Source organism: Magallana gigas, chromosome 2, assembly GCF_963853765.1.
Source record: "Magallana gigas chromosome 2, xbMagGiga1.1, whole genome shotgun sequence".
NCBI lineage: Eukaryota > Metazoa > Mollusca > Bivalvia > Ostreida > Ostreidae > Magallana > Magallana gigas.
In genome coordinates, this window is record NC_088854.1 from 33,257,223 (window position 1) to 33,284,646 (window position 27,424).

The 27,424-nt window shown below is 31.9% G+C and overlaps 1 protein-coding gene across 2 annotated transcripts; it reads right to left on the reverse strand.

Moving 5' to 3' along the window:
• Positions 1–128: 128 nt before the first annotated feature.
• Positions 129–26,845, reverse strand: LOC105321063 (uncharacterized). Of its 2 annotated transcripts, none has more exons than XM_066076263.1 (13): positions 26,673–26,845; positions 25,517–25,759; positions 25,076–25,235; positions 19,654–19,808; positions 18,498–18,539; positions 17,795–17,917; positions 14,866–17,646; positions 7,922–8,116; positions 7,536–7,701; positions 4,825–7,350; positions 3,414–3,674; positions 2,478–2,637; positions 129–1,353 (listed from the first exon to the last, which is right to left on the reverse strand). In XM_066076263.1, exons 1-7 carry the CDS (start codon positions 26,713–26,715, stop codon positions 17,498–17,500), a joined length of 915 nt encoding a protein of 304 aa, XP_065932335.1. In that variant the 5' UTR covers positions 26,716–26,845; the 3' UTR covers positions 129–1,353; positions 2,478–2,637; positions 3,414–3,674; positions 4,825–7,350; positions 7,536–7,701; positions 7,922–8,116; positions 14,866–17,497. The 2 variants fall into 2 exon arrangements, with proteins under 2 accessions (XP_065932335.1, XP_065932334.1); XM_066076262.1 differs by having other exon boundaries at positions 17,795–17,941; positions 26,673–26,843.
• Between the last annotated feature and the right edge of the window lie 579 nt (positions 26,846–27,424).

Genomic DNA, 27,424 nt, shown 5'->3' on the forward strand with positions numbered 1-27,424 from the left:
GGCGTGGCACTCTAAGCTCGCTAGTAGCGATTTAAGTTAAATTGGCTGCAAATGATATGGAAAGTGTTGATTTTTGGCTGACAGATGGTTGTTTTGTATAAATAAAATAACGCTAGCGAGCAGCGTACCTTTGTAATACTTGTTGGTTTATTCATTTAGCACTTTATTGTTTTATATTCGGACGAACGTAGTGAGGGAGAATATAAGAAAAAAACATATACATGTAGACTTAAATGTAACATTAATTTAACATGCATATTATATATGTACTCATATAAGCACCATTGTTCATTTCATGGAAATGGAAAGCATACATACAGAATTTGCTATCTGCAGATTTATGTACATCATATGGAGAAATAAAATTATCAACTTTACAACATAATAAATCCTAAAATTTGATTATAAGACAAAATTTATGTACCACACAATATAGTTGTTTCTCGTACCAAAAAGAAAAAATGAAAATTTCATGAATATTATAACAAATCTTTTGAAGGTCGCCACTTGTCTTAATGAAAAGTGTGTTAGCTATACCACATATAAATTCTTATATTCTTCAATGGACGATGGAAAGTAATCGGTCCCCTTTATCATAGAAAAACCTTTTCCGGTTAAAAAATAACCCAGTTATTCAATCTTGCGAAGATAATACTTTCTATCAATTGCACACATTTCAAATTATGCTAGGACTAGAAAAAGTTGCATGCAACTTGAAAATACTAAAAATACATTCGATAAAAAAATAATATAAAAAGTGTTAAGAGTACATGTACTTAGTTTCAGTATCCAAGCGTGAATGTCTGTTGTCGATTAGAATATAACTTAAACACATCTTACATGCCTGGGTAGGGAACCTTGTTTAGTATATAAAGCATATTTCCCATGGGTGGGTAAGCTGGATTGCCAGCAGGGTAAGGCGGATTGCCTGTGGGGTGAGGCGTGTCTCCATATTTTCAATTGGCTAACTGAGTGGTGGTTCTGGCAGATAATACCAATTTCCATCAACTGACCAAATCAGAGACACATCACTGCTAAAAACTAAACACTGATTTTTCCCCCTTTTTAAAAAAAGTGAAAACCAGAGTATAAAAATAAGTATAGATATTAATATACCATTATCTACTTTATAATATACCATTATCTACTTTATAAAGGTTGTTCATGTGCCAAGGTCATTTTTCCTTTATCACACGTCATCAGGTTTGAGCCAATTGATATTCATTCTTGGAAGGAGTGCGGAGGAATGATGTTGACCTCGGGCTTCCTTTATTGACACAACAGTAGCAGGTGGTGAAGACGATCGCCACCAACACGAGGACACCGAGGACCACGCCCGCCACACGTCCCCCACTACAAACACAGAACCAACACTCAGAAATAGTGCTTAGCTACTTGTCCATGCTTGAGGTACTATTTTTTGTTCTACCTTAATTACTGGTACCTACTAGCAGGTTTAACCTCATCATCTACCTGGAATTATAATTTTCCTAGACAGGATACGAGGCATAACTCTTACTTCCAACACCTATATTTTCTAACTGCTCAAATCTTTTGCTCTACAGGGTTAATTTTGCATAGATTGAATAAAAGGCATATTTTAACAAGTGTTTTTTCTTTAATCATGTATTCTAACAAATCAAAATTGAATTAAAAAGAGTATTGAGATTCCACTGAACAAGGAATATATGCCTTCCTACACAGGATTGAAAATTTTGCAATCTTTGACTTCCAGATACAAGTAATTGGAAATTAAACCTGTGTATGAAATTGTCTCTTGGGCAGATTTTGGATTGGATGATACTTAGATGCTCTTATTTTACACAGGATAACTATTTACTCGGAATACGTGGTTAATAACAATCTACAGAATTGTATACCAATTTCTACAGTGATGATTTTGAATATACATGTATATAAAGCAATTCACATCTATAAACTTATTGTGTTATTGTTTTTACTTATTTGAGTAATATAATCAAGATGGATTGGACACACATGGAGAAAAAACCCCAAAACAGTATCGTAAGTGAGGACACTCCATGGATGGAGAAAAACAAGAGTGAAAGAGGTGGAAAGTGATAGACAGGCCTGAAACGAGGCAAATAAAAAAACCAACCGCCTTAAACCTAGGAAGATGATGAAAGACTGTAGGAGCCCTATGTTCCACAAGGAACGAATATGACTGTTTAAGAAATTAACAATGAAAAAAAAAAGTATACGAAAACGGTTTCAAATCATTACCAAAATGTTAAATAATAATGTGTGTGTGAGTCTAGGTGGTTAGGTGGGTGGGTGGTTGGGGTGAAGGTGGTACAATTTGCTTATAAATCTATGAATGTATATGACTCAGTGTTTTCTATGATACATAAGTAATAATATTGCAAGGTTTATAGATATTATAATATGAACGGATCAGGTAATTTATTAAATTTAATTATCATTAAATTAAATATTAAGATGAAATAGGTACATACTCTCCCCAGAAAGTACAGCAGTACTGCTGTCTCTCCTCCCCGCAGCAGTAACACATGTCACCCCTCATACTTCCGTCCGTGGGGCAGAGGAAGCGCCCTAGGTAAGTGGAGTTGCCATCCTGAGCCTTGTCGTATTTATCATTATAACAGACCTCGGGCACTGCAGTTGGAAAACATCAGTCTTACAATGTGAGGAGTGAGAGGAATGTAGTGAAAAAATAGTCAAAACAAATGGTAGACGCGTTACTATAGAAAGAAACTGGCCTTCGTCCATAAAAAACATGCAGATTCTTTTTTATCACAATTTTGATATAATTACATGTATACGAAGTTTACAATACCATTAGAACCCCCCTTTTTTTTAGTCATAAGAATTATTTAAACTGTTGAGTTAAATGAATAATTAAGCGGTTTTTTTAAAATTCTATTTACGCATTTAGTTTTTCAATAAAAAAATGTTTCAGCACTATATAAATTCATGGTGACGCAACATCCATTTTAATACTAATCTTAATTACTTGATGCCACTAATTCTTATAATTTTTTTTAAAATCCCAAAATCTTTCTTTTCGTCATTCCTCCCCCAAATAGGATATTTATGTGGATAAATATAATGCCCAAGTATATTTGTTTTCTAAACTTATTCCTGTTTTGCAAAACATAAAAAAGTTATTCATTCATTTCTTTTTTAAAACCGTAATTTCTAAGGTTCTTATTAATCATTCCAATTCCAAAACATATGCATGATTTTGAATGTTTTTATCTTTTTATTAACAAAAGCAGTTCCATAAGATTGTTGGTTCCTGTATCCATATGTATTGAAAAAACAAAAAAGGAGGATATATCCTGATTCCTTAACTAAAACAAAAGAATATTAATAAAAATCACACTTGAAATCTCAGTTTACTGACGTGCAATAAATGGTAATCGACTTACATTCGTTGTCATTTTGGTAGCTGTATCGATTCTTCCATCTCGTCGCACCGTACACTGTGCCTATCAAAATGGCAGTTCGTAGTTGGCCTTTAGAAGAAATTCTATTTCCAGAAAATTTAGATCTGGAAGCGGATCTGGAGGATGAGCGATATTTTGAGCGAGATCTGGATGATGAGCGATATCTTGAGCGGGATCTGGATGAAAATCTTCCCCCGCCCCTTCCACCACCCCTGCCTCCTCTTGCTTCAATCAATGCAATCGCTAAAAATATATGGAATGTAAGATGTCTGAATTCAGTGCCCTTGGAATAGATTATGCTACACAGCCAAGGTTTGTGGTTGATGGTGATATTAGAGTGGAAGGGTTACATCACTATGTAGCGGGGCCATTGTGTCCTAAGTAGTTACTTAAATTTGGATAACAATAATTAAACATTGACTATTTAACAAAGTAAAAGACAAGGAACATTTCTATAAATAGGTATTTATTCCATAATGTTTCAATCACAAATAAAACATTATTGACACATTGACAACTTTTTGTTCACTTCTATTCAATTATTACATATCACACAAGCACGTAGCATCGTTTTTGAAAGTGGAAGGGGGGGGGGGGAGGGCAGGCTTGTCGAAAAAATCTTGAAAAGCAAAATAACAATATTTTTAAAAAACCAGGAACTTCCCAAAATCATGAAAATCTTAATCGGTTGTGAAAGGGGGGGGGGGGTAGTCTACCTTTAACTTCATTTTCTGTTTTAATTTCGAATTCGTTATTTTATTTTTTGACATACTCCAAAAAATGGTGGGGGGGGGGGGACTCCATGATTATATTCAATTTTTTATAAGTAAATTTAACAAATGTCATTCCTGTGAGCGAGAAAAAGTGGCCACCCACCCACCCGATTCTACGTCCATGTCATACACTTTCTTTTTTCAATTCTTTATCCTTATATATCATTTTTTAAATCAAAATTGGTTTTGTACTTTTAAAGTGTAACTCACAGTATCAACATTAAAAACAATTTTCAAAATTTTTAATTTAATTTAATTTAAAATTTTTAAGATTACATTTAAAAAAGATGAAATCTGGGTATTTTTATTCATGGAGATACAATTTGCTCACTGTATTAAAGAATGAAATTATTGAATGGTAAATAAGATTCAAAAGATATTTTTTAAAACATAAGGTATACAGTTGATCGAACATTAACTATAAATAGTTACATGTATACCCAAGGTGAAAGATAATAACCTTACGGCGAACTAACTCTGGGCGAACGGACTCCGGCGGACAATTAGATAGGGGCGAATGGACTCGATACTGTTGCAAAGTAGAAAAACTTCAAACAAAATAAACAAATAATTCATATCGGCCTTTAAACAAGTTTATTAATGATAATTATCATACTCACATGAGAAAATGACAGCAAAATATATGAGAGTTTTCGTCCTCATAGCACGCTATAGCGTAGTGCCTGTACTATAGTATAGTAATCTTTGACAACAACTTTCTACATTTAAATATGTTAACCCTTTGGTAAAAATATTGCAAAATATATTGACGTTTTGACGCCACTTTCTTTTAGACAACTTGAACATGCAACAAGTCTTGTGTTTGTCGTTTATTTATGTATGATATTTGAGTGAATACAATTTATTAAAACCTTAATGTATATGAAATAAAATGACAGAATAAGATGAAACATCACCCATAACAGAAACGTTTAAAATATATGAAAATTACCTGTGAATATTAACATAAAAAAACCCATGATGGTTATAAATATGCATATAGAGATCATTACCTTTACAATTTACAAATGATTCACTGGAAATAGGTAATTACCTAAATACTATAATCGCAATAACTACACCCGTCAAATTTAAAAGACGAAAATCACTGACATCTTATTTAATTGATTTAAAATTAGCAATTATTTAAATAAAATCTTTGAAAGTTCATATTTTTTAAATAAGTATGTGAGAAAAACTAGATAACTTACATCAATTATCTATGATATTAATTTTTATTAACATTTGAAATATTTCAATTGTTTCACCTAGCTTAATCATTCAAAACAAAGCAAAAAATATGCAACAATGATCATTTTTAAAGTACATAATATGTTTCACAAGAAATAAAAACCTATTTCAATACAATTGCTCTTCTCAAGATTTTCTGTACTTTGATTTTATATACAGTTACATACATGTATAGATATACATAACATTCTTAGCATCAGTAGTACCATGAATATTTACAAGCCGTATGATAATATTACATACATTTAGCGCCTAGTATCAAATAATAAAAAATATTGTGTTATAATGAGTTTTATGTACTAGAACATAAACAATTAAACATGTATATTTTTTAGAGTAACTTGTTAAAACAACGAAAAAAGTCTCACATTCTAGAGTTCATAAAGATCTTAAATTCAATTTAAGTAATCAGATGCAAGTTAAAATATATACACTAAATATTTGAGCATCTCTTTTAGTAGATATTGCAATCAGAAAGTCTCCAAAAATATTTTATGCGAAAAAAAAAGTGTCTCCATAATCTCTGACCGGAAACATCAATTAGTCTGCTCTATCCCTTGGCGTGGGCGCGTCTTTTCCTAACTTTGTTTCTAAGTCATATCCTAGGAACACACTTACTAGGTCCATCTTCGCTTGCCAAGGGTTTTCGGTCCACTCCGCTCCCCATTAAACCGAAACCCTTGACTAGCGAAGATGAGTTAGGTCATATCTCGGGAAAGTTTCGTGAACATGCCTGCCGATGGCTAACGTCCTCAAAATAATTTTAAGTCAAATTATTTTATATATTACATGTATTTGAACCTATTTGAATGATTTGAAATCAAAATTCATATTTTATTTTATTCTAATTCTGAATGTCTAATCAACGGATATGGCGATTTCCGACATCTTTCATTTATCGCGTAATTCTCTGTGTATAGTGTCGCGCATCTAGGTAGACCCAGGCCCCTCCGAATAATTTACACCTGTTTTGATAAGGCCCTGCTTACTATAATTCCTAATCCAGTAACCATATGTTCATGAAATGGGTCGTTAAAGTAACGAGACCTATTCTAAATATATCTTGTATGATATTTTAATTAAAATACACTGTTCTTTGATTATTTACTAGAATTCTACCCAGAGTTCCCATACCGTAATGCGGGTTTCATTTATTAGATATGTTATATAAACGTAATCAAAGCAGCATGTACTGTAATTTTTCCGCTGGAAATTTTCGTTGTAAAAGTATTTCAATTTAACTACAGCAATTCCAAATTTTTACAAATATATTCATATTCGTTAGATATGGATTGTCCAAAAAAAAAAAATTAAATGAGGGAGTATATGTATAACAAGCAAAATATAAAATTATTGTCTTACTGTTGTCTTATACAATAATATTTCGCTAGAAATTCCATTTTATATCGATTTTTACAAAAATCTTGTTTTAATTTAATTTGGTATATTATGAAGGTTTTATCTATAAGCAGAATAATCATGAAAGCATGTTTGGCAGCAAAATAAAATTCTAAATAATGCAGCTCATATTCTTTTATTATTGTAGCGACTTTTAATTAAAAACTTTACGAGCATAGTCAATGAAAATGAACTGCAATTACGTGAAAATCATCAAATGGAAATTTTTCTAATCATTATACCAACATATTATGAACGTATTTACTTAATGCAAAGTTCATTGTGGTTCATTGTGATTTCACTGTGGTTCATTGCAGTTCCATTGTGGTCCATTTTGGTCGTCGTCTTATTCCGATACAGCGTCGTTCATTTTGATTAAACAACGCAACGCTTTGCGATTCTTGATGAGACAAAAAGTCAGGACGAAGACCAATGCCACGAAAACAATGATCCCAATGACAATGCCCACAATCGGTCCGCCGCCGTAAGACTTAATTCTGAAACAAGATAACGAAAATTAAATTATATTATTCATTTTTGTTACAATAAAACAGTTGGAGTCGTTTTACATATGTATGCGGGTTTTTGTCGTAAAATATTAAATATTTTCGACGAGAGAGAGAGAGAGAGAGAGAGAGAGAGAGAGAGAGAGAGAGAGAGAGAGAGAGAGTCCATTTCTTACTTTTCCCAAAAATTACAGCAGTATTGTTGACCTTCTTGACCACAGCAAATTGACTCCCCGTCTCCCATTGTGTCGTCCGTGGGACAAACAAACCGCCCTTCGTACGAGACATATGCATCGGTCAAATTGTTCATATCATATTTATCATTATAACAGATTTGTGGAACTGAAAAAGAGAAAACATAATCATTTTACGATTATAACGCAACTTATTCAGTAGCTCAAAATTGCTATTGATTCAAAACTTAAAATTGATAGGGTTTTTTTTTTATCCCAGCAAACCTACCATATCACTCTGTATGTGCTTGCATAGCTTACATTTATTAAATTATTCTAAGATATAGAATTAAAAGATTTATACTCCCTTTACTAAAATTCGAACCTACGTTCTCCTTTATCTTTGTAATTGGAACGACTCTTCCAGCTTGAAGCTCCAAACACTGTCCCCAGCAAAATGGCTGTCCGTACTTTGCTGTCAGACGTGTCCTCAGTTTTGGACGTCCCAGAGCGCCCCCAACGGGAATTTCTGGACTGACGATTTGATCCAGATCGTCTTCGTCCCGCGTCAATCAATGCTATTACTGAAGATAAAAAGGAAATTCTGTTCATTCTTGTTTTCATAATGTTTTCACAGTATTTCCACAAAAACATGCACGCACTAATGCTGATGACGTTATTAACACCAAAATGAAATATTTGAAAAATATATAAAGCAAGAAAACGATCATGAAAAAGAATGCAATTCACTGTTTTGTTAAAACTTTTCGAATTCTACTAAATCATGTGTAAAAACTAAAATAAAAATATAGACAATTTTACAAGACCCAATTTTTTTTGCAAGATCCATTTTTCTTGGGCATCTTCAATCCAGATCGTTCAGACTACCATGTGCCATTCGTAATACAATATTGCAATGTTATCAGTATCTAAAACCTCAGCTACTTGGCTGAACGAATATTATGGTCTTTATTTATAATTAAAAGCACTTTTTTTTTCTATTTTTAAAGTTGCATATATTGAATTAATAAATCAAAATTACCTGCTACCGGTTGATTGTTTATTATTTCTAATTAACTGATTCGATTAGATTGAATCATTTCACCGAGAATAAGTTATAAGATTGGTAATTATAACAAGTGCTTTAATTTGGGTATTATTGAGATATTATCACACAGTTAACAATAAGAATTATGTAATTTACAAACCCTTATATCTTCTTCCTGTGGAAATTGTTTTCTAGATCTATATGTAAGAATATTATTTATGTTATGCAAGAATTGCATAATAACAATAATAATAACTAGACAAGATCTCGTTGCAAGCAACGAGAAGGTCTTCCGTCCGATTTTTAGGAAATATGACATCATCGACTTTGATTTACGACAAACATGATATGGTAAAAGGAGTGAAGAATTAAATAAATGCTTTTCTGTATAGCTTTTTATACGTTCTCTTACATTGCTTTTTTAAATGCTTGCATTTTTTCCAATTAAGATAGAAAAGATTAAACTTGTTTACCTCTGGCCCCCAAAACCCCTAATTAGGTAACGCAAGAGAAAATCATCATTTTGTAAGGATATATAAAAGTATTATTCAAATTAAGATTTAATAACCTTTTACAAAATAGCTCTCAGTAAAGAGCTATAGATAACAGACTTTAGCGCCCTTTGGTTTCCTAATTTATGGGACCAGCCTCTTTTTCTTAAAATCAAATGAAAGGTAATTTAATTCTGAAGACATTTTGTCTCCAATGTTCAGAAATTCGTTACCGTTCTTGAGATATATAGGAAATAACGTTTTAGGGGCCGATCCCTTATCTCCTTATAGGGGCCGTTTAACGAAATTTTGAAGATTGCATATTATCTAGTACATCATTTTGAGCATCTTTTCTTCTATACTGCATTTCAAAATATTTTTCCTTTCTGAGATATGGCTGATCAAAATTCTGGACAATTGGCCCCTAAAACACCCTTATGACGTAATACATGATAAAATCATTACATTGCTTGGATACATAACTGTTAAATTAACACATTTGCTTCTATAACCTTTCACAAAATATCCCTCAGTAAAGGGCTACAGATGAAAGACTTTAGAGCCCTATGGTCCCCTAATTTGAGGAGCCAGCCCCTTTTTCTTGATATCAAATGAAAGGTCTTAGAAGAAATATAACTTTTTTTACATTACATGTGTTAACAAAATATTTTTTCAGAAAAGAGGTAAACTAAGAAAACCATGAAAAATTACGACTTTTTTAGTCTCAATTTTCGGGACCAGGCGAGCTTTGACGCCTTTTAAGCATGACAAATATGAATGTCAAATCGCACATCTACAATCTCCTGTCTACAATTCCTGAAAATTTGAAATAAATATCGTTTACCGTTTGTGTGTGAATTGTCATTTATTGAAATGACAAAGATTATACACAAACAAAGTAAAAATTTGTATATTTTCGTATTAATTACATAATTCATATTTTTTCCGAAATAATGATATCTCTATCTTAAATTCATACATTAATCGTCTACAAAGAGATAAATAATACTCAGTTCCATAGATAAAACCAGACTGATAATTTCATTTTAATGAAAACATCTTTAAATTTTCCAATATAATATTTTTTTGCATGAAGTAAATAATCAAAGTTGATTTAATCATTTATTAAGAGATTTTATTACCTATTTATTTATATTTTTATCTATTTATTTATTACTTATGGATAAGAGCATGTATAGATAAAGTTAGGTACCGGTGTCGCTAGGATTGAGGTTTTCATATTTATGACTTGAGTTGGTAGAAATTTAACTTCGAATCTCGTATTTGATATTTTGTATTTTGAATCTCGAATCTCTACGGTTTTAAAAATATCACATGTTTTTAAAGAAACTCTTTAAAGGATAAAAATATATATACATAACCATTTTTCCAGCTCATTCCCTTTTTATAAAATTAATGTACATACAAATGCAAAATAGAAACACTATGTCGCTGGCACCCGATAATTACAGTAGTGAAAGGTCGTAAAGCTACTATAATTTAATATATTTACATTTTTCAGCGTCTTTGCCTGTGAAAATACTACGTATCGATTTTATACTATATAACCCATAACTTCAAATGACACCAAATTTAGGCGCCAGAGGGGTTTGCTTATTTATATTTAAATATTTAATCGTAAAATGGCTTAAAATTATATAAATATAAGTAATAAGGAATCATTCTTTGAATATTATGAGGTGGTAATTTCGGTCGGGCGTGATCAAATCTATCATAATGCCCTTCGGGCTTTATTAGATTTGATCACGCCCCGACAAAAGTTATCACCTCATAATACTCAAATGATTCCTTATTCCTTAATTTAACACAAAGTGCGGCGGAAAAAAAGAGTATCGATGACAATAAAGAACTTTTAAGTTAAAAGAAGACGAAAGGGAATAAGAAGAATCAAAGTACTGAAGTACTGACGGGAGTTGATTTTATCTATTATCATTTATTTTAAAATCAACTTATCTTGCAAGTCAATTAGTTTCTAGTCTGTATTTGAATTACGCACTTTTTTAGACGGTGGCTATAAATAGCCACGGTCTATTGCTACGGTCCTGACCGGAAGAGTATTTCTCACGGGGACCCTAGCGGATAACGAACGATAACTCTGTTAGGTAGATGTATGCAGTGTTATACAGAAAATGTTTTCTCTACGTGTCGATTTCAGTGTGAGAACTGATTTTAATCTTATCAGATATTTTAAGCATTATAGCTGCTAATTATTTTGTACATTCATTTAAATAATGTATGAAATTGTGTTTTCCGTTACCCTGTCTGTTTACGCGGTATTAATAATTTAAGCACCGACTGCCAGTTTTGACGTTTAACTCTGTATCAGGACTGCATAAACTATATCACTGCGATGATTGGTCACAACTGGTCACTATAATTGCTTCTTGATTTTTTATGATATAAATAATTGTCAGAAATACACTATTTAAACTGGTTTGCCATTTCATATTTCAGCAATTAAGCTCCATCGATAAATTCAGCCATTTTCAACGCATTAGTTTTAGTTGAGCAGTGTATTTTTTTTGTACAATGTACATATGTAGCTTATTTCAAAGAATTTACAACAGATACTGACAATGAATATTACATAAATTACATTTTATTGAACTTCAACCGATCAATGGCACAGTTTCTTCTACAAGTGTGCATGTGTTTTCATACACACAAAAACTTTTAATTTACGATACATAAATGTGTTTAATTCTCGACTGACCTGTGATTTACAATGTACCTTATTTTGTACCTCACTCAGTCTGTAGAAACATTAATTTCATGACAGGCACCTCGATATTCATCAGACAATATTTACTGCAGATGTTGACGCTTTACTTGCTGCTGACTTTCTCTCAAACACGCTAATCGACGTCGGATTGTAAAATTCACGTGCAAATCGAGTCGCCATTTTAAATGTATATAAACTACATTTTACGATGTTTCAAAGATTTTTAGTTCAGATTTTCTTTTTACATATGCGTCTTATGGATTTCACGGCGTGTCAGCTCGTGTATCTCTAATTTGCAGCAAACGTAGCTTTTTTGTGAGAAAAAACATGCGATATTCCATATACATTTATGTACATTGTGAACGGTAATGTAAGATATAATAATTTTGTTAACTAAACAGTTTCTGTCGAATTTTTTCACAATGAACTGAATAACGCAATTTGATGAGCGAAGTACAAATAGTGACTTTAATTCATATGCGCCCGTCCCTGCTAAATGTATTAGAGAATCCGCTGAGCTACAGAACTATAGCTTCCCGAAAATATTGTCGGGATTTGCGAACCCTAGATCTATTGTCTAGTACATGCAAAGAATAAAATTAAAGAGAATGGGTGAATAAGGCGTGTAAAATGCCCATATGAGGAATGATTAGATACGGCAAAATTAAAATATCATTGAATCTGATACTTTTTAAAAAAATAATTAAAAACAATGTATATTTAACGTAACATCGGGTTGTAATCTTTAAATATTTTAAATACCTGCAATATATTGATTTAAACTGGCGTATGAGTGTCAAAACCTCCTAATAGTGTAATTTTTATAACTTCAACGCATTTTCTTTCATAGAGTGGGTCTGAGCTCAATATTTTTCTTTACAGTCTAAATGTGGTTTGATGGATTTTAAACCGATTTTACTAAAAAAAAAAATGTGGAGAGATGACCCACTACAGTTCAAAAATGTCATTTTGTAGCTCAACAATTGAACGTTATAATACAAGTCCGTAAATTTGTGGTCATAGTCTCATATAGCATTTAAACAACACACTTTGTTGTGAATGAAATGGCTCAGTGGTTAGAGCACCAGCCATAAGGAAACTTTATAGAAGTTGGGTTTTAGGTTGTGGGTTCTATACCACCAACACTTAAAGATTTATTATTTTTTTTTCTTATCTTTTTGAAATATTTCAAACTGAATATAGTTAGAAATTACCATTTTGTAAACTTGTATAATAACATATCAAATATATTTAATTGAAAAAATGCTAAATTTGAAATTGTATTTTCGACTAAACCAAATGGGCAGTTGCACCATTTTATTCCCCCATCTTCTTTATTTACACAGCTGTATGGTCAGAAAAACGTGCGTTCAACTTGAATTTTGTTTGTATGGTGTTTTTAAAAACTTATTTTGTATGATTAATCATATTTGTTGTAAGTTTACTAGAAAAGTTTAATGTAGCAAGTAATTTATGCGGGTTAAAGTGTACTGAGAAGCGATAAAATATAGCATGTGACTTTCCCGAATTCATTCAAATGATTTGAATAAATCTATTGCTAAATACAATAGAACAAATGTTTACAACGTTGATTAATGAAACTGCCGCGACTGAATGTTGTATGTTATTTTTTAAAATTTTCATTCACTTTCATTGTTAGCAAATGAAATTAATCCACTAAAGTCGAAGATAAAATATTGATTTACTCTTCTGTTTCATGACGACGTGCATTCCAAAAGCAATACCAATTTTATCAAACAGGTTCTTGTAAACCTATTCCGTTTTCTTTACACCTAAATGTATTAACTGACTATGAGGAAAAAATCAAATGTGATGGTCCACAAGACTGCAACTTTTTCCCCGTGAAGGGAATTGAGGGAAAATGCTGTCGAGAGGGACAATTAACATACTATATGTATGCCCAAATTGTTAGTAAAAATAGGTATTTTATCATGCCAAAGCTTTATTTGTTCTCGTTACTTGAGAAATCTACAATATATTTAAAGCACAAAAGTCCAATCCACACTTTTCAAAAGTTGTTCCCCTTTGCGGGGTCAACCCAAAAGTCAAAAGGAAAAAAAAATCAAAATTCCCCTTCTCCAAACAATCAAATATTTGGGCGAACTGTGATGAAATCTCTTTGGATTTGACTTATTCATTCAATATGTGGTGGCAACCCACATATTTAATGAGTCATTCAAACGAGGTTTTAATGTCAACTGATATAGATGCAAACATATTGATACAAAATATAGATACAAACTTCTATACGACAAAGACTACTGTGATAAATCTTTGGGTTTTCCCCAAAAGATGACGACCAAGAGACACAACATTTGTAAAGTGTAGATTGAGATCACAGCTACGATTTCCCCAGAATTATCCATGTAGGAAACTCACGACCAGTTGTGCGAGTAAGCGTTAAGTATTAGTGCATGTATGCTATACTGGCCGCGGTTTTCGACAAAAATAATTATCATACATCACTCATTGTTACATGTAATATGCCACTTTCAAACGACGCCACCGTCTAACAGTACTTTCAGTACTTTGATTATTATATGAATTTTAGACTTTTCCGACAAGAATTTCGAGAAACCCCATATGAATCATGTTGTGTAATATTTAAAGATAGATTTCAAACTATGTATAAGTAATAAAAGCAATTCTAAATATTTCATGGATCCAAGCACTATTGATATCGAACTCTAGTCTAGTTCAACTACACGCTCGGCTGTCTAGATTTATCTCGGACAAGCAAGAGAGCCTATCTGCTTGTCGGAGATATACGGAGACAGCCGAGCGTTTTGTTGAACGAGGCTATATTAAACTCTGGCGTAGGAATACATGAGACTATAAGAATATCTTAGTTGTTCGTATTATATAAAATCTGACTATTTCCAAAGTTTTTATTGATAAGTTTCCTTGTGAGGTCCAACATGTGACCTCTTGACCCAGTAAAAGTTCATACAGCATTTATCGTTATTGTTCTTCTATAGGTTCCAACAAGAAAGCATATTTGCAAATGTAGATGCAAATATTTTCACTTACCCAAAAAGATTGCTGCAAAAACTTCTAGAATCTTCATAGTGACTTACTCTTTAATTTTTCCTTCCTCACACGATTGCTCAAATACTTATATTGCAGATATATTTCCGATATATTTCCGATATAATAACATTATATCATAATTTTGAGCGATTTGACTTTCCCAAATATAATTATAAGTATTAGATAACATGTCAAAAAGTTCGCTGGGATATAATCTTATAAGCGATACAATAATATTTGAAGACAGACTTTACGTTTTTTTGTCAACCTACACCAACATTTTTTAACTTTGAGATACACTGTAAAGAAATGCAACTCATAACCTGAAAAAAAACCAAGGGTTTTATACACACAAGATGTTAAGGTACCTCGCTACACCTACACTTATACTTTTTAAGACACTACGTCACAAGATGGCGATTTAAATGTTTTGTTAAACTGTTTATATCGTTCGATTGTGCTGTTTATCGTCGTAGCCCAGTTGTTAAAGTATTGGGCTTCTGAACCGCAGATCATGAGTTCGAACCCGCCCGGAGCTTTTGTTCATTTTAACTGAATTAAATTTTTGAAAATGTAATTCTTCATCCAAAATTGCACCTTTTTGCTTATTAAACTTAAATACTTCTTATCCATTGTGATATCATCATAATCAAGTAATTTTCTGCTGATTTGAGAAAATATTTCAAGGTGTAGTGAGCCACCTTAAGTTATTCTTAATATCATTTCGCGGGGAACAAAATTAATTTAACAACATAAAACAGAGACCTAAATTGAAATTAAGTTAAGAAAGCTGATTTGTGTATATTAACAGGTATTGAAAGAAATGTTTACAGTTCTATCTTTATAAATATATGAATATGACAAGAAGACAGATTGAAACAGAAACAGACAATAGAAAAGACTCTCTAATCTTTATGAAATTGCATGTAGATTGTTATGGTAATTAGTAAAGATTAATGACATCTTCAATATCAATTTAACCCCCCTCCATGGTTTAAATATTGAAAAAGTTCATTTGTTTTGCACCTTGTTAAAATTTTATTAAAAATAATACCAACAAAGAAAAAAACCAAAAGAAATTTCTGGCTGTTAGAATTCATTCAATTTAAAACTAAATTGAATTTTCAGATGTTATCAAATTCAAGTACATCTTATTGAGAGGATGAAAAACAAACTTAACAAAGAGATAATGAAACAACATGATGATGTACACTGTAAAAGCTACACAACAACTTAAAAAATATACTAACACAACTGGTAACATGAGCTAAAAATGCACTGTATTTGTTTATATCCGCCTTTCGAAAGTTTGAATTTGTGCTTGCTTCGATGATTAACAAAATTACTGTAGACGATATACACTACACTATTTGTACATATAATTAACATAAATATCTACAACATTGAAAGGGCATGATAAATGATAAGTACTAAAATAAATAAAATAGAAAAGATTAACCATTAATGCACCATAAAATTCAGGTTTTCTCCCGAGGAGAAAGTTACCTTAGTACTAATTAAATACAACATTTTACAAATACTTTTAATAAGTAGTTTTTTTAATTGACTACATGTACCATATACACACAAAACATATGAATTTGAAAAGGATAAAAAAAGAAATTCAAAATATTCATACGATAGATATCTAGGACAAACATTATTTATTGACAAATATAAAAAGAAAAAAAACCCAACTTTATTTGAGCCTTTAAAACATTCCCTGTATATGGGGGAACAGTATTGAAAGATAACACATTGCTCCTATGCTGCAGCTATAGACCATCTTCTGGTATAGTGTATATAAAGAAATTTTGGCAATAATATAATCTTGTAGATTATACATGTCCATATGTAAACAACCATTTCTAACACATTGCATTTGCGGGAGTTGTGAGCATACTAGCAACGTCATTTAAAAAGAAAATAAATATTCCTTGATTATATGAAAAAAAAATATGATAAGAAATCGAATTCAATAAATAATGATAATAAAATCAATTTTGCAACAAAATAAACAATATTTCAAAATTTGCTAATTAGAGGATTATTTTGCATCATATTTAAGAGTTGTTTTTTCGTACAATAAAATGAATCCTCCCAAGTCAAGGTTTTTGATTCAGAAACCCTTGACTTGGAAAGAGGAAAAGAATAAACATCCAACCTATTTCATAGAGATCTTTAGAAAAGAACCCTTTCTAGAAACATATCTAAAATAAATTTTTTTTACAAATGGATGGGATTCTAATACCTTACAATGATGATTGTCAAAATATAATTGAAATGGGAGGGCTAAAAAAGGCCAACGTGAAAAAGGATGAAAAAAATGGTATAACACGTTGGCCTTCATCATCATGAGAAACATTTTGATGATGGAATATTGGTCAAATTCTATTTATTCTATCAACTGCACAATTTTCAAAATATGCGAAGACTAAAACGCTTCTTAAATTACAAAAATGCTAATAAAAAAACCCAAAAAACTAAGAAGAGTGAAAACACATGTTTCAAGGGTATTGTATAAAATGTATAAAATGTCTGCCTGTTGACCATATAAAACTGACTACATCCCACTGTGGCACATATCTTATTGGGTAGAGTAGGGGGCTTTATTTGGTAGATAAACCATGCTTCAAATGGGTGGGTAACTTGTAGGATTGCTAGAGAGATTGGGCGGGGTGCCTGTAGAGTAAGATGTGTTCCCATACTGTGGCCCATTGAAGAGTGGGGCTGTTGAATAGGGCAGGCATCCATTAGGCGTCTTTTGAGGCTTCTTAATGCCTAAAGAAAGAGGTAACCTAATGAAATCTTTCATTACTGTTTGTGATTCACTTTTTTTTTACTGACAAGATGTCTTAAACAAAATTATATTCATTAATAGGCTGCATAACAGAATGAAAACTGTGTAAGAGAACTAGTGAGTACTTACTTGAATTTGGGTCACATGGCAGATCTCCAGAGGATTTACAGGCGAGTTCATAGGGCGGAGGGGCGCAGGAAGGGTATATGTCATTCTGAGGAGCAGTGTAAAGGGCATCTCCCGTTGATGACCCTACCATTGGAACATGTTTAACATCTTAAAATAGAGAAATGCAACATTATAAAATGTCTACCCCCTGAAAAAGAAACAAAACAACAAAAATAAAAATAAAACAAAATTATTGCTTTGCAGTTTTCTTGTTACATCTAGTTTGATTTTTTAAAAATAGAATCATACTGCGAGAATAAGCTTTAATTCCCTTCATTTCCTCAAACAAAATTATTGTGCCTTATTTACTAATCTAAATTATTGTACATTGATCATGCCATGTTGATATTAATAGTTTACAAATTTTATTTGGTGGACATGCAGTGCTCCATGAAATTCATTATCTTGACAACATGCAATGTACTTTAACTGCTTGCATCCGTTTGACCCTTTCCTCACCCTGCGATACATTCCTTTGACACTTTCCCTTTCCTGAGTTATATCCATTTGACCCTTTCCTCTCCCTAAGTTACATCAATTTGACCCTTCCCTCTCCCTGAGGTACATCCCTTTGACCCTTTCCTCTCCCTGAGTTACATCCCTTTGACCCGTCTCCTCCCTGAGTTACATCCCTTTGACCATTTCCCCTCCCTGAGTAACTTACCCTGGTGGTGTGTCTGCAGTGGTGCATTCTGGTCCTGGTCGTCTATAAAGAATTAGTACACAACCATGCAGTTCAATAACAACATAATAAAGTAAATGTCAACCCAACATAAGGGTAATAATAGTGTACTGAGTATTTGCATCAAATATTGTTAAAACAATTTGGTAGAGGCATATTTTTGGTAAATCATCAAATGTTTATCGAAAGGTAGAGAAGTCATACCCTGCATATGTTGTAGCAATAGGGGCGGATTTTCGCAGAGACTTATGCAAATTTTTATTTTTAATTTATTCTATTTTAACTTTATCTAGCATCAGTAAATTTGGAGGATAAATTCGTTCCATAAATTTTAATATATTTGGTACGGGTGCCACAGAAGTAGAAGATACTGTTATAGAAAATATGTATATCTTGAGCGTTCTTGCCATAGACATTTATTACGACGTGTTCGTGTTTATTACATAACTTCACACCCTTATTGTATGTTAAAAATTTGAAAATAATTGTACTAAATAAATCTTATATAATAAAATCATGAAAATTGCATCAGAATTTTGAAACCATTGTGTAATATTGGGCATGTAATACTTAGAATGACGGTTTGGAATGAAAATTGAGATTGTTATGAAATATAAGTATTAATCTTAAAATAAAAGATAATTGAGTTATATATAGTTGTATGAAAATATGAATTATTCATTTTTTGGTAATTGGAGATTGTTATTTAGTACATATAAGTATTTTACTTCATGGGTTCTATAAGAACCTGAATCTAATACATATACATGGGCACTATTTTTCAAGGGTTCGACTTTCTACGAGTACAACTTTTTCCGATACCTTTTTATTATTCTTCTAGTGGCCCCATATCTATAAAAGTTACGATGGTTCTAAAATATGTTACTAAAATCAATTCTATCATATAAAAGTAAAAGCTTTCAAAATAGTTTTACTTTCATTTTCTACTCCGTCATCTTTTACATAATAAATGAAAAATTTAACCTTAAATAACTCCCATTCAAAAGATTTAAATATCACACTCATTCAAACAAACGCTAAATAAGAAAGATACGTATTTAAATCAACTATCTTTTTGAGGCAAGACAAACACTTTACAAATACATGCTCAAAAAAATCCACAGGAAAAATCTGTTACCTGGAGGAATTTGGTGGGGATCCTTGGGTGGGGTGCGGAAGAAAGCTCGGTTCCACCTATACCTGTTAAATCTCTTTTTACAACAGAAGACGGTGATACTGACGATTCCAACGATAACTAGGAGACCAAAAAGCACGCCGACCACGCGTCCTGCACTAAAAAAACAACAAATCTAGCATTCAATTACAAATTCTTGGTTAATATTTCTCATGCTTGTGATCCTATTCTATGACTTTGATATCTACCAGGCTGCGTTCAACATCTATCTGAGATCTTCATTTTTCTAATCAGGATAAGAAATTTAAGTATTCATGCACAATTATATCTCAATATGTATGTATTTATTTAAAGAATAAGTAATCATTCTTTTAGTATTATGTGGTGATACTTTTGGTAGGGGCGTGGTCAAATCAAAGAAAGCACGAAGGGCTTTATGATAGATTTGACCACGCTCCGACCGAAATTATCACCTCATAATATTCAAAGAATGATTTCTTATTACTTATATTTATATTATTTCCAATGTCTACAGTTTAAGAAAACATTTCAAAATCACTATTTTTTACATGTAGCACATGCTATGTATTACTACGCGGCGCAGCCAATACCTTGTTTCGGTTACTAGTATGCTATAAACACATCCGTTTTGTGTTGCTAAGCTTTTTATGAAATTATCGGGTTATAGACTTCAAAATTGATTGGTAATGTTATCACAGACAAAGACAGTTGAAAGTGTCAATATGTTCCACTAACAGCAAAGTGTGTTATCTTAGACCGGTGTAACGAAGAATATTGACCCGGGTTGAAAATTGACCCGGGGGTCATTTTTCAATGTTGAATATTGACCCGGGGGGTCATTTTTCAACGTTGAAAATTGAGACCAAAATCGTGAAATTTATACCCGGGGTCATTTTTCAACGGTATGAGAAAGATTTTTCTAAACTCTGAAGACATCGACACGTTGAAAATTGATCCTGTTGAGAATTGACCCCAACCTCAGAGTTTTGATCTGAACTGGAACTTACTCTACACAGTTTAAATGTACAATCATGCACATATTTGAAAGTTTTAGTTTTAAAATGTTCATACTGTCCGATACATATGCGGACGGGCTAATTTCTTTTAGCTTGATAGGTCCAATTAATCATTTAATTTTGAGACTGAAAATATGTTATCCATTTATTATTACTATACTATGTAAATAAAGCTAAGAAAATAACCGTTTGCTTCGGAATGGAACAGGCGAGTAGGGCTAGAATACTTTTTGACATAGATGACATGGTTTTCATTCCCTCATGTGACAGAATTTTAAGTTTCAACTTGTCATAATCTCTGATAAATATATCTAACAAATGTATTGCCCGTTATTGTCACTTTTAAGGCAATTCAACAGAGCTCTATTCGACAAGCACCTGGCGTTGTATTTTCTAATAATTGAAAATATAACCTCTATACTGTTTTATTGGGTAAAGGGTATATATATTTATATCAAGACAAAAGGATATAATGACAAATGCCTATGCTTAATTTGAAGCAGTCAGCATCCCTGACAAAAAAATAAATGAATGGTTGTCATATTTTTATCTTTTTTTTATGTATACTGTATTATACATACTCGTATATACTTAACAATAATTTTTCATAAACTTGTCGGATTAACTTTATTGAAGCACCATCCAATTTTCTGCATATGCAGAGTCATAGTTCTTTTTAAAAAATGCAATTTATTTAGAACTATCAGTGAGTTTTCAATTCCATTAATTACCAGTAAATTAGAAACACAGGCAACTGACGTAATATATTTCCTCAAAATTAAAAACATATAGCATACAGCAAAAATGTTATCAATTTTTTTTTAAAAAAGTAGGTTTGCATCTAAATATACAGTCGGAGGATGGTTGATCTAATTATATTAATGGTATACATGAAAAGGCATGCAAAAAGTTGAATATATTAAGATTAATCAAGCATACAATTGATAGATAAACACTTGTTAAAATTCGGCTTTTATCAGACCTAGACTGGAATATGGTGATGTTGTTTGGAGCAGCTGTATCAAGGAAAATCCGATTTGCTTAAACATGTACAAATTGAAGCAACCAGGACAGTGAAAGGGATCAGAGTTAATTCTTCTAAAATCATTTTATATTGTGAGCTTAATTTGGAAACCTTACAATCTCGAAGGGATAAACATAAACTAATTATATTCTCCAAGATTATAAATGGTTGAGCACTACACGATATGTTAGATTGAATTCAATCATATTTTCTAACTGAACATACATATAATCTTAGGTCGAATGAGCTTTTTTACTATCTACCACTATATACTTATTACAATAGCTTTGCTCCGTCTACATGTAAATTATGGAATAATCTTCATGCAGGAAAGAAATTTCATCAATTTTATCTTTCTTTAAGTCAAAACTTAAAAAACAAAATATACCTTAAGCTTACAAAAATTTCAGTTAAGGCAATAGGAAATATTATTTTACGTCAATTACGGAATAAAGCTAGTAAAGCTTACTTTAAGGATTTTTTAAACTGATGGGAGTCGATGTTTATAGTGTAGGTCTGCATCTGAAGGAAATGTGATTTTTTCCCCCTGGATATCCAAGATATACTCAACAAAGAGACGAACTTTTTAAACAACTTATTGACATTAGTGTACCTTATTATATGAACTATTTACTTTATGGTAGTTCTGATTTTTCATATAGATAAAATTGTAAAATTGTTTCCCATGTTTATATTTATATTAGAGCTCCAAAGCGTTTTTGATTCTCTTAGGTTACACGGTTTAAACCTATTTAAGTATTATACATGTATATTTACTTAATACATGTATATAGTCCCCTTTTATTTACTGTTCTTTTCAAATGGGCTGGATCATGAAAATGTCATTCTTATGTTTGAATCCCTGCAGGTATAAATGAAGGTGATAGGTGTGAGTCAACATGTCTACCAACAATATGTCGTACAATCATATATGATAAATATTTAGATAAATATTCAAGTATCCCCTGTCTTATATGCACATAATATCAATAATATTCTGTAAACTTGTAATACTATATTCTTATGACTATAGATAATTTCTTCTTGACTTTGTATGTTTGAAAGGGTTAACATAGGCTATGACTCTTATCCAATCCATTCAATAATTTGAACATTCCGTTCAATAAAACACGTTTAAATTGAATTAATAATGTAGGTGGCTGTGATAGGAAGGTCAACCATCTACTCCAACGCTGCTGTATGATCTTCTTCTACATATTTCTATTCAAAAAATGCAATTTACCTATTTATTGACGAAAACAATTACTGTTAGTATTTATGATAAATTTTTGTAATCAAAGCAATTTAGAAACTATTAAAGCAAAATTATTTTATTGTCATGCTGTACAAAAATTAGGTTGCTAACTTGCTACAGATTCCATGAAGCAGAATTGTTTATGCCTAAAAAAATCAGCGATTTGATGATATTTAGTTACCCTAGTAACTACGTAACAAATAGAATTTAAAAAAAAGGCTTTCAAGATATAGTTACTACAGCATTATTCATGAAAGAGTACATGTTAGCATATCATCATTTTGTACACTGTTATTGGCTGGATAGGTGTGAATACAAAATTCAGATAATCACAGTTTTTACAAACTGAGTGGGTGCGAGCACAAAAATCTCAATATGACATACTCTACATTTTGTATTTGCACACACCCAGAAAATATACAATGAACAATATCAAAGTTTCAATTTACTGGGTGAACGTAAAACCAAAATTAAACAATATGATGTATTGTAATTTTTAAAATATTTACATTTGTACACTTCTCCAGCGAATTTAAAAAATGGAGTTTAACTGCATTGAATATTTTAACGTGTAATTATGTATATGTCAAGGGGTAGCTGATATATAATATTCTGGGCTACATTTGGGAACAATTATGAACTCCAAGGCCTTTTGTGGAAATGACGCTGAATATTTATTGTTGTATTTGTATATCGAATAAATGGTTTCCTCAAGTACAGCTAGGTGATCTATAATCATATACAATAAAATATTACTAAAACACTGGCATTCTCTACATTCACTCATTAAATTTATCTTTAGTTAAATAATATTTAAATTACACATATTTGATTAAAATAACTCACCAAGTATAACAGCAATATGAACTAAGATAATAGTCGGGTTGACAAGATATAAAGCTTAATAATTCAACCGTCTGTCTTGGGTGGCATCGTGATATTAAATCAAAGTTCGTGCTAAAAATTCGATAATGCAAACGGACATGCCCACTCACTCACTTAAACCCGAAAAACCAGTCTAACACACCCATTCATTCACTGATCCACCCGCCAAACGTAACCACATGACCTCTCGTACTACTATCATACTATGAATGATTGTATGAATGAATGAAGTGGCGTGAATGTAAACAAATGAACAATGGGAAATGAAAACATGAAATGTTGAAATAAGTGAACGCAAATATGAATACTAATTAACTAAAATAATTAATCCTGTGACATATACAAATATTCTTAAAAAACATATATTTTTTAAAGAAATATATAGATATCACTCAAAACAGCAATTATACGCGAAAAGTTTATTATGAATAAAATAGTTATTACATATTTAAAGGGATAATATGTCAATTAAAAAATATTCATTTATAAAGTTTCATTTTTAACCCCACCCCCACCCCCCTTGAAACATATAAATATAAAGAATAAATATGTATAAACTGATAATTTTTAATCAAATAAACTCAAGTTATAATATTGATTCCTTATTTTGTGCTTCTTTGCTGTTGAATTTTGAACCGGTTTCATGATCAAAATTCCACGATGCGGGTCAATTTTCAACGGATTAGGGTCTTTATTCAACACCTTTCGTCTCATTATTCAACGTGGAAAAATGACCCCCGGGTCAATTTTCAACCCGGGTCAAAATTCTTCGTTACACCGGCAAATACATAACGAAGAAAATAAAAAGTCGACCGTCTTTTGGGCGGATTTTGTTTGGATGGCACTTTATATGAATGTTATTAAACACGGTAGCCATAGTAACAGAGTCGGTAGTTGATAAAATTCTGCAGACATTTAGTCCAGTGAAATAATAGTTTTACGGTCAGTAATTAGACGATTTTGAATTCACAAGTTTTTGTGTTTTTTTCATTACTAATCTGAGGAATACAATTAAAAAATTTTTTGTTTTGTTTTAGATCCACTACCAAAGCAATCGTAGTTAATTAGATTGTGTGTTGGGGATTGGGGTGGGGGTGGTTACAATTTGCTTGTAAATTATTAAATGTGTACGAAGGGCTTCTATTTATATTGAACATACCAGCATTAAGTAAAATGGTCAGGTAATCTACAACAAATTTAGATATCAAGTGAATAGGTACATACTCTTCCCAGAAAGTACAGCAGTACTGCTGCCCCTTCTTTCCACAACAGTAGGTCTTATCACCCCTCATACTCCTGTCCGTGGGGCAGAGGAATCGCCCCCAGTAGGTGGACTTGCCATCCTGACTCATGTTGTACTTATCATTGTAACAGACCTCGGGCACTGCGGATGGAAAACATCAATCTTACTTTTAAAAGAAAATGGCCTTTGTTAAAGAACATGCAAATTTTTTACCTATCTAATCTAGTTTTAAAAAACCGTATCAATTTTTTTAAATTTTCTTGTTTTTTTTTTAATTCCTAAATTACTTTTAACAGGGTGAATAAAAAAAAAAGGACCCCTTCATCTACGTCTCGGTAAAGTCTTAAGGAGATACGTTCTCAATATCTCACATTTCAAAAGACAATGAGCATCTGCTTGTTGTGAACTGACAACTGACTTACACTCTCCGTTATCCCAGCGGTGGGATCGACTCTTCCATCCCCTCGCACCATACACTGTTCCTGATAAAATGGCAGCTCGTAGTTGTCGTTTGGAAGAAATTCTATATCCAGAAAATTTTGAAAGTCTAGATGGAGACCTTGATGATGACCGAGACCCTGAGCGGGATCTGGATGATCGCCCTCCGCCCCTTCCTCCGCCCCTTCCACCACCCCTTCCCCCTCTTGCTTCTATCAACGCCAACACTGAAAAATATATAGGATATATTAAATACATGTATGTCTTAATTCGGTGTCCCTAGAACAGAGCAAAGACTTGAAGTTAAGGTTACTGTAGAAAATGTAAGTAATTATGATAGTCCAGAGATTAAAATACAAAACTCCCCTACAGTTTATATCTCTTAAATACTCTGCAATATCGTTGAAATATGAGAGAGAGGTGAACTATTATTGAACAAACAAGGGCCTGAGAAAGTTTCTAATTAATAAAAGTTATGTTCACCAGGCATTAACAAGACGACAGTCCGTTCATTTACTCAGTATACATTTATAGTGAAGTAAAATATGAAGCAACTACATTTAATGTGAAGTATACTTCAAAGAAAAACGTATTGAAACTAAAGTTGTATCATTTATACTTTATTTTACATAAATCAAAGTTGTTTTGAACTTATTTGAAACCGTTAACGTTTGGCCTAATTTTCGTTTTATCTATTTTTATGTTGCTGAATACTTAAGACATTGAATAAATAAAGATGTACATTTCTTCAAAGTTTCGATAATTAATTTTCATTTATTTCCCACTACTTCTCAAATAGCATACACCACCAATTCTTTTTTTAAAATATATTTTTCATGTTCATTTTCTAAAATCCATAAAGCATTATTTTAAATTACATTAGTTTGTACTTTGGATTAATTAGTCTAGGTCTAATGTCTAGTCTAAAGTCAGTTTATCGACTGTGAAATTATGTTAAGCTCCTTTTACGAATTTGGTGTGCCACATATATGGCGACCGATAATAATGGCGAACAAACTTGGGCAAATAGTTAGATAGGGCGAACGGACCTGGTACCGTTGCTAAGAAAAACAACTTCAAAGAGAAAGGAGAATATTGGTCTATGAACTTCAGAACCGATCATTTATTATCAATACTCACATAAAACAATGACAGCGAGACATAAAAAAGTTTTTGTCTTCATGGCGTCTTGCCTAATATCGGACAACACTTCCAAACTCGGTGAAATACCATAATAATAATATTTCGAAATAGACAGTGATGTTTACACAATGAACCATGCTTGTTAATGGGATCCTTAGACAACTTGAACGCTATCTAAGTCTTGTGTTTGTTGTTTTTTATGTCTCAGATATGAAAGTAAATGAAACTTTTCACTTGTCTTTAAGACAGTTTATCTTTCAAGAAGTGTTAAATTACGTATTAGTAAGTAATGAAATAAAATCCTACTGGGGAATCTCCAATGTAATTTGAACGCAAGAAACCTGTACTGCTTAATAGGCCTTGATTATTACAGATGGAAATCTGAATAGGCCTTGATTATTACAGATGGAAATCAAATGTGGAACTCATTTAAGTTAACATAAACTTTATAAAATGTGTAATTATAGGATAGGATTTACAAATAAAACAGTGTAAGTTGAGAGTTAACCAAACACCGAAATGAATATATTCGCCAATTTCAATTATAAGCCGAAAATTGCCGTTTGTTTCTCAGTCATAAAAAAACCAACGATGTTTTCTTTGCAATAGATATAAATTTTCATCAACATTTGTAATCCTTCTTTAAGCCATTCCGCCAGGCTATATCCAATCAAAGTACTGAAGAACTGACGGGAGTTGATTTTGTCGATATTTGTTTATCTTAAAATCAATGATATATTATTTTGCAT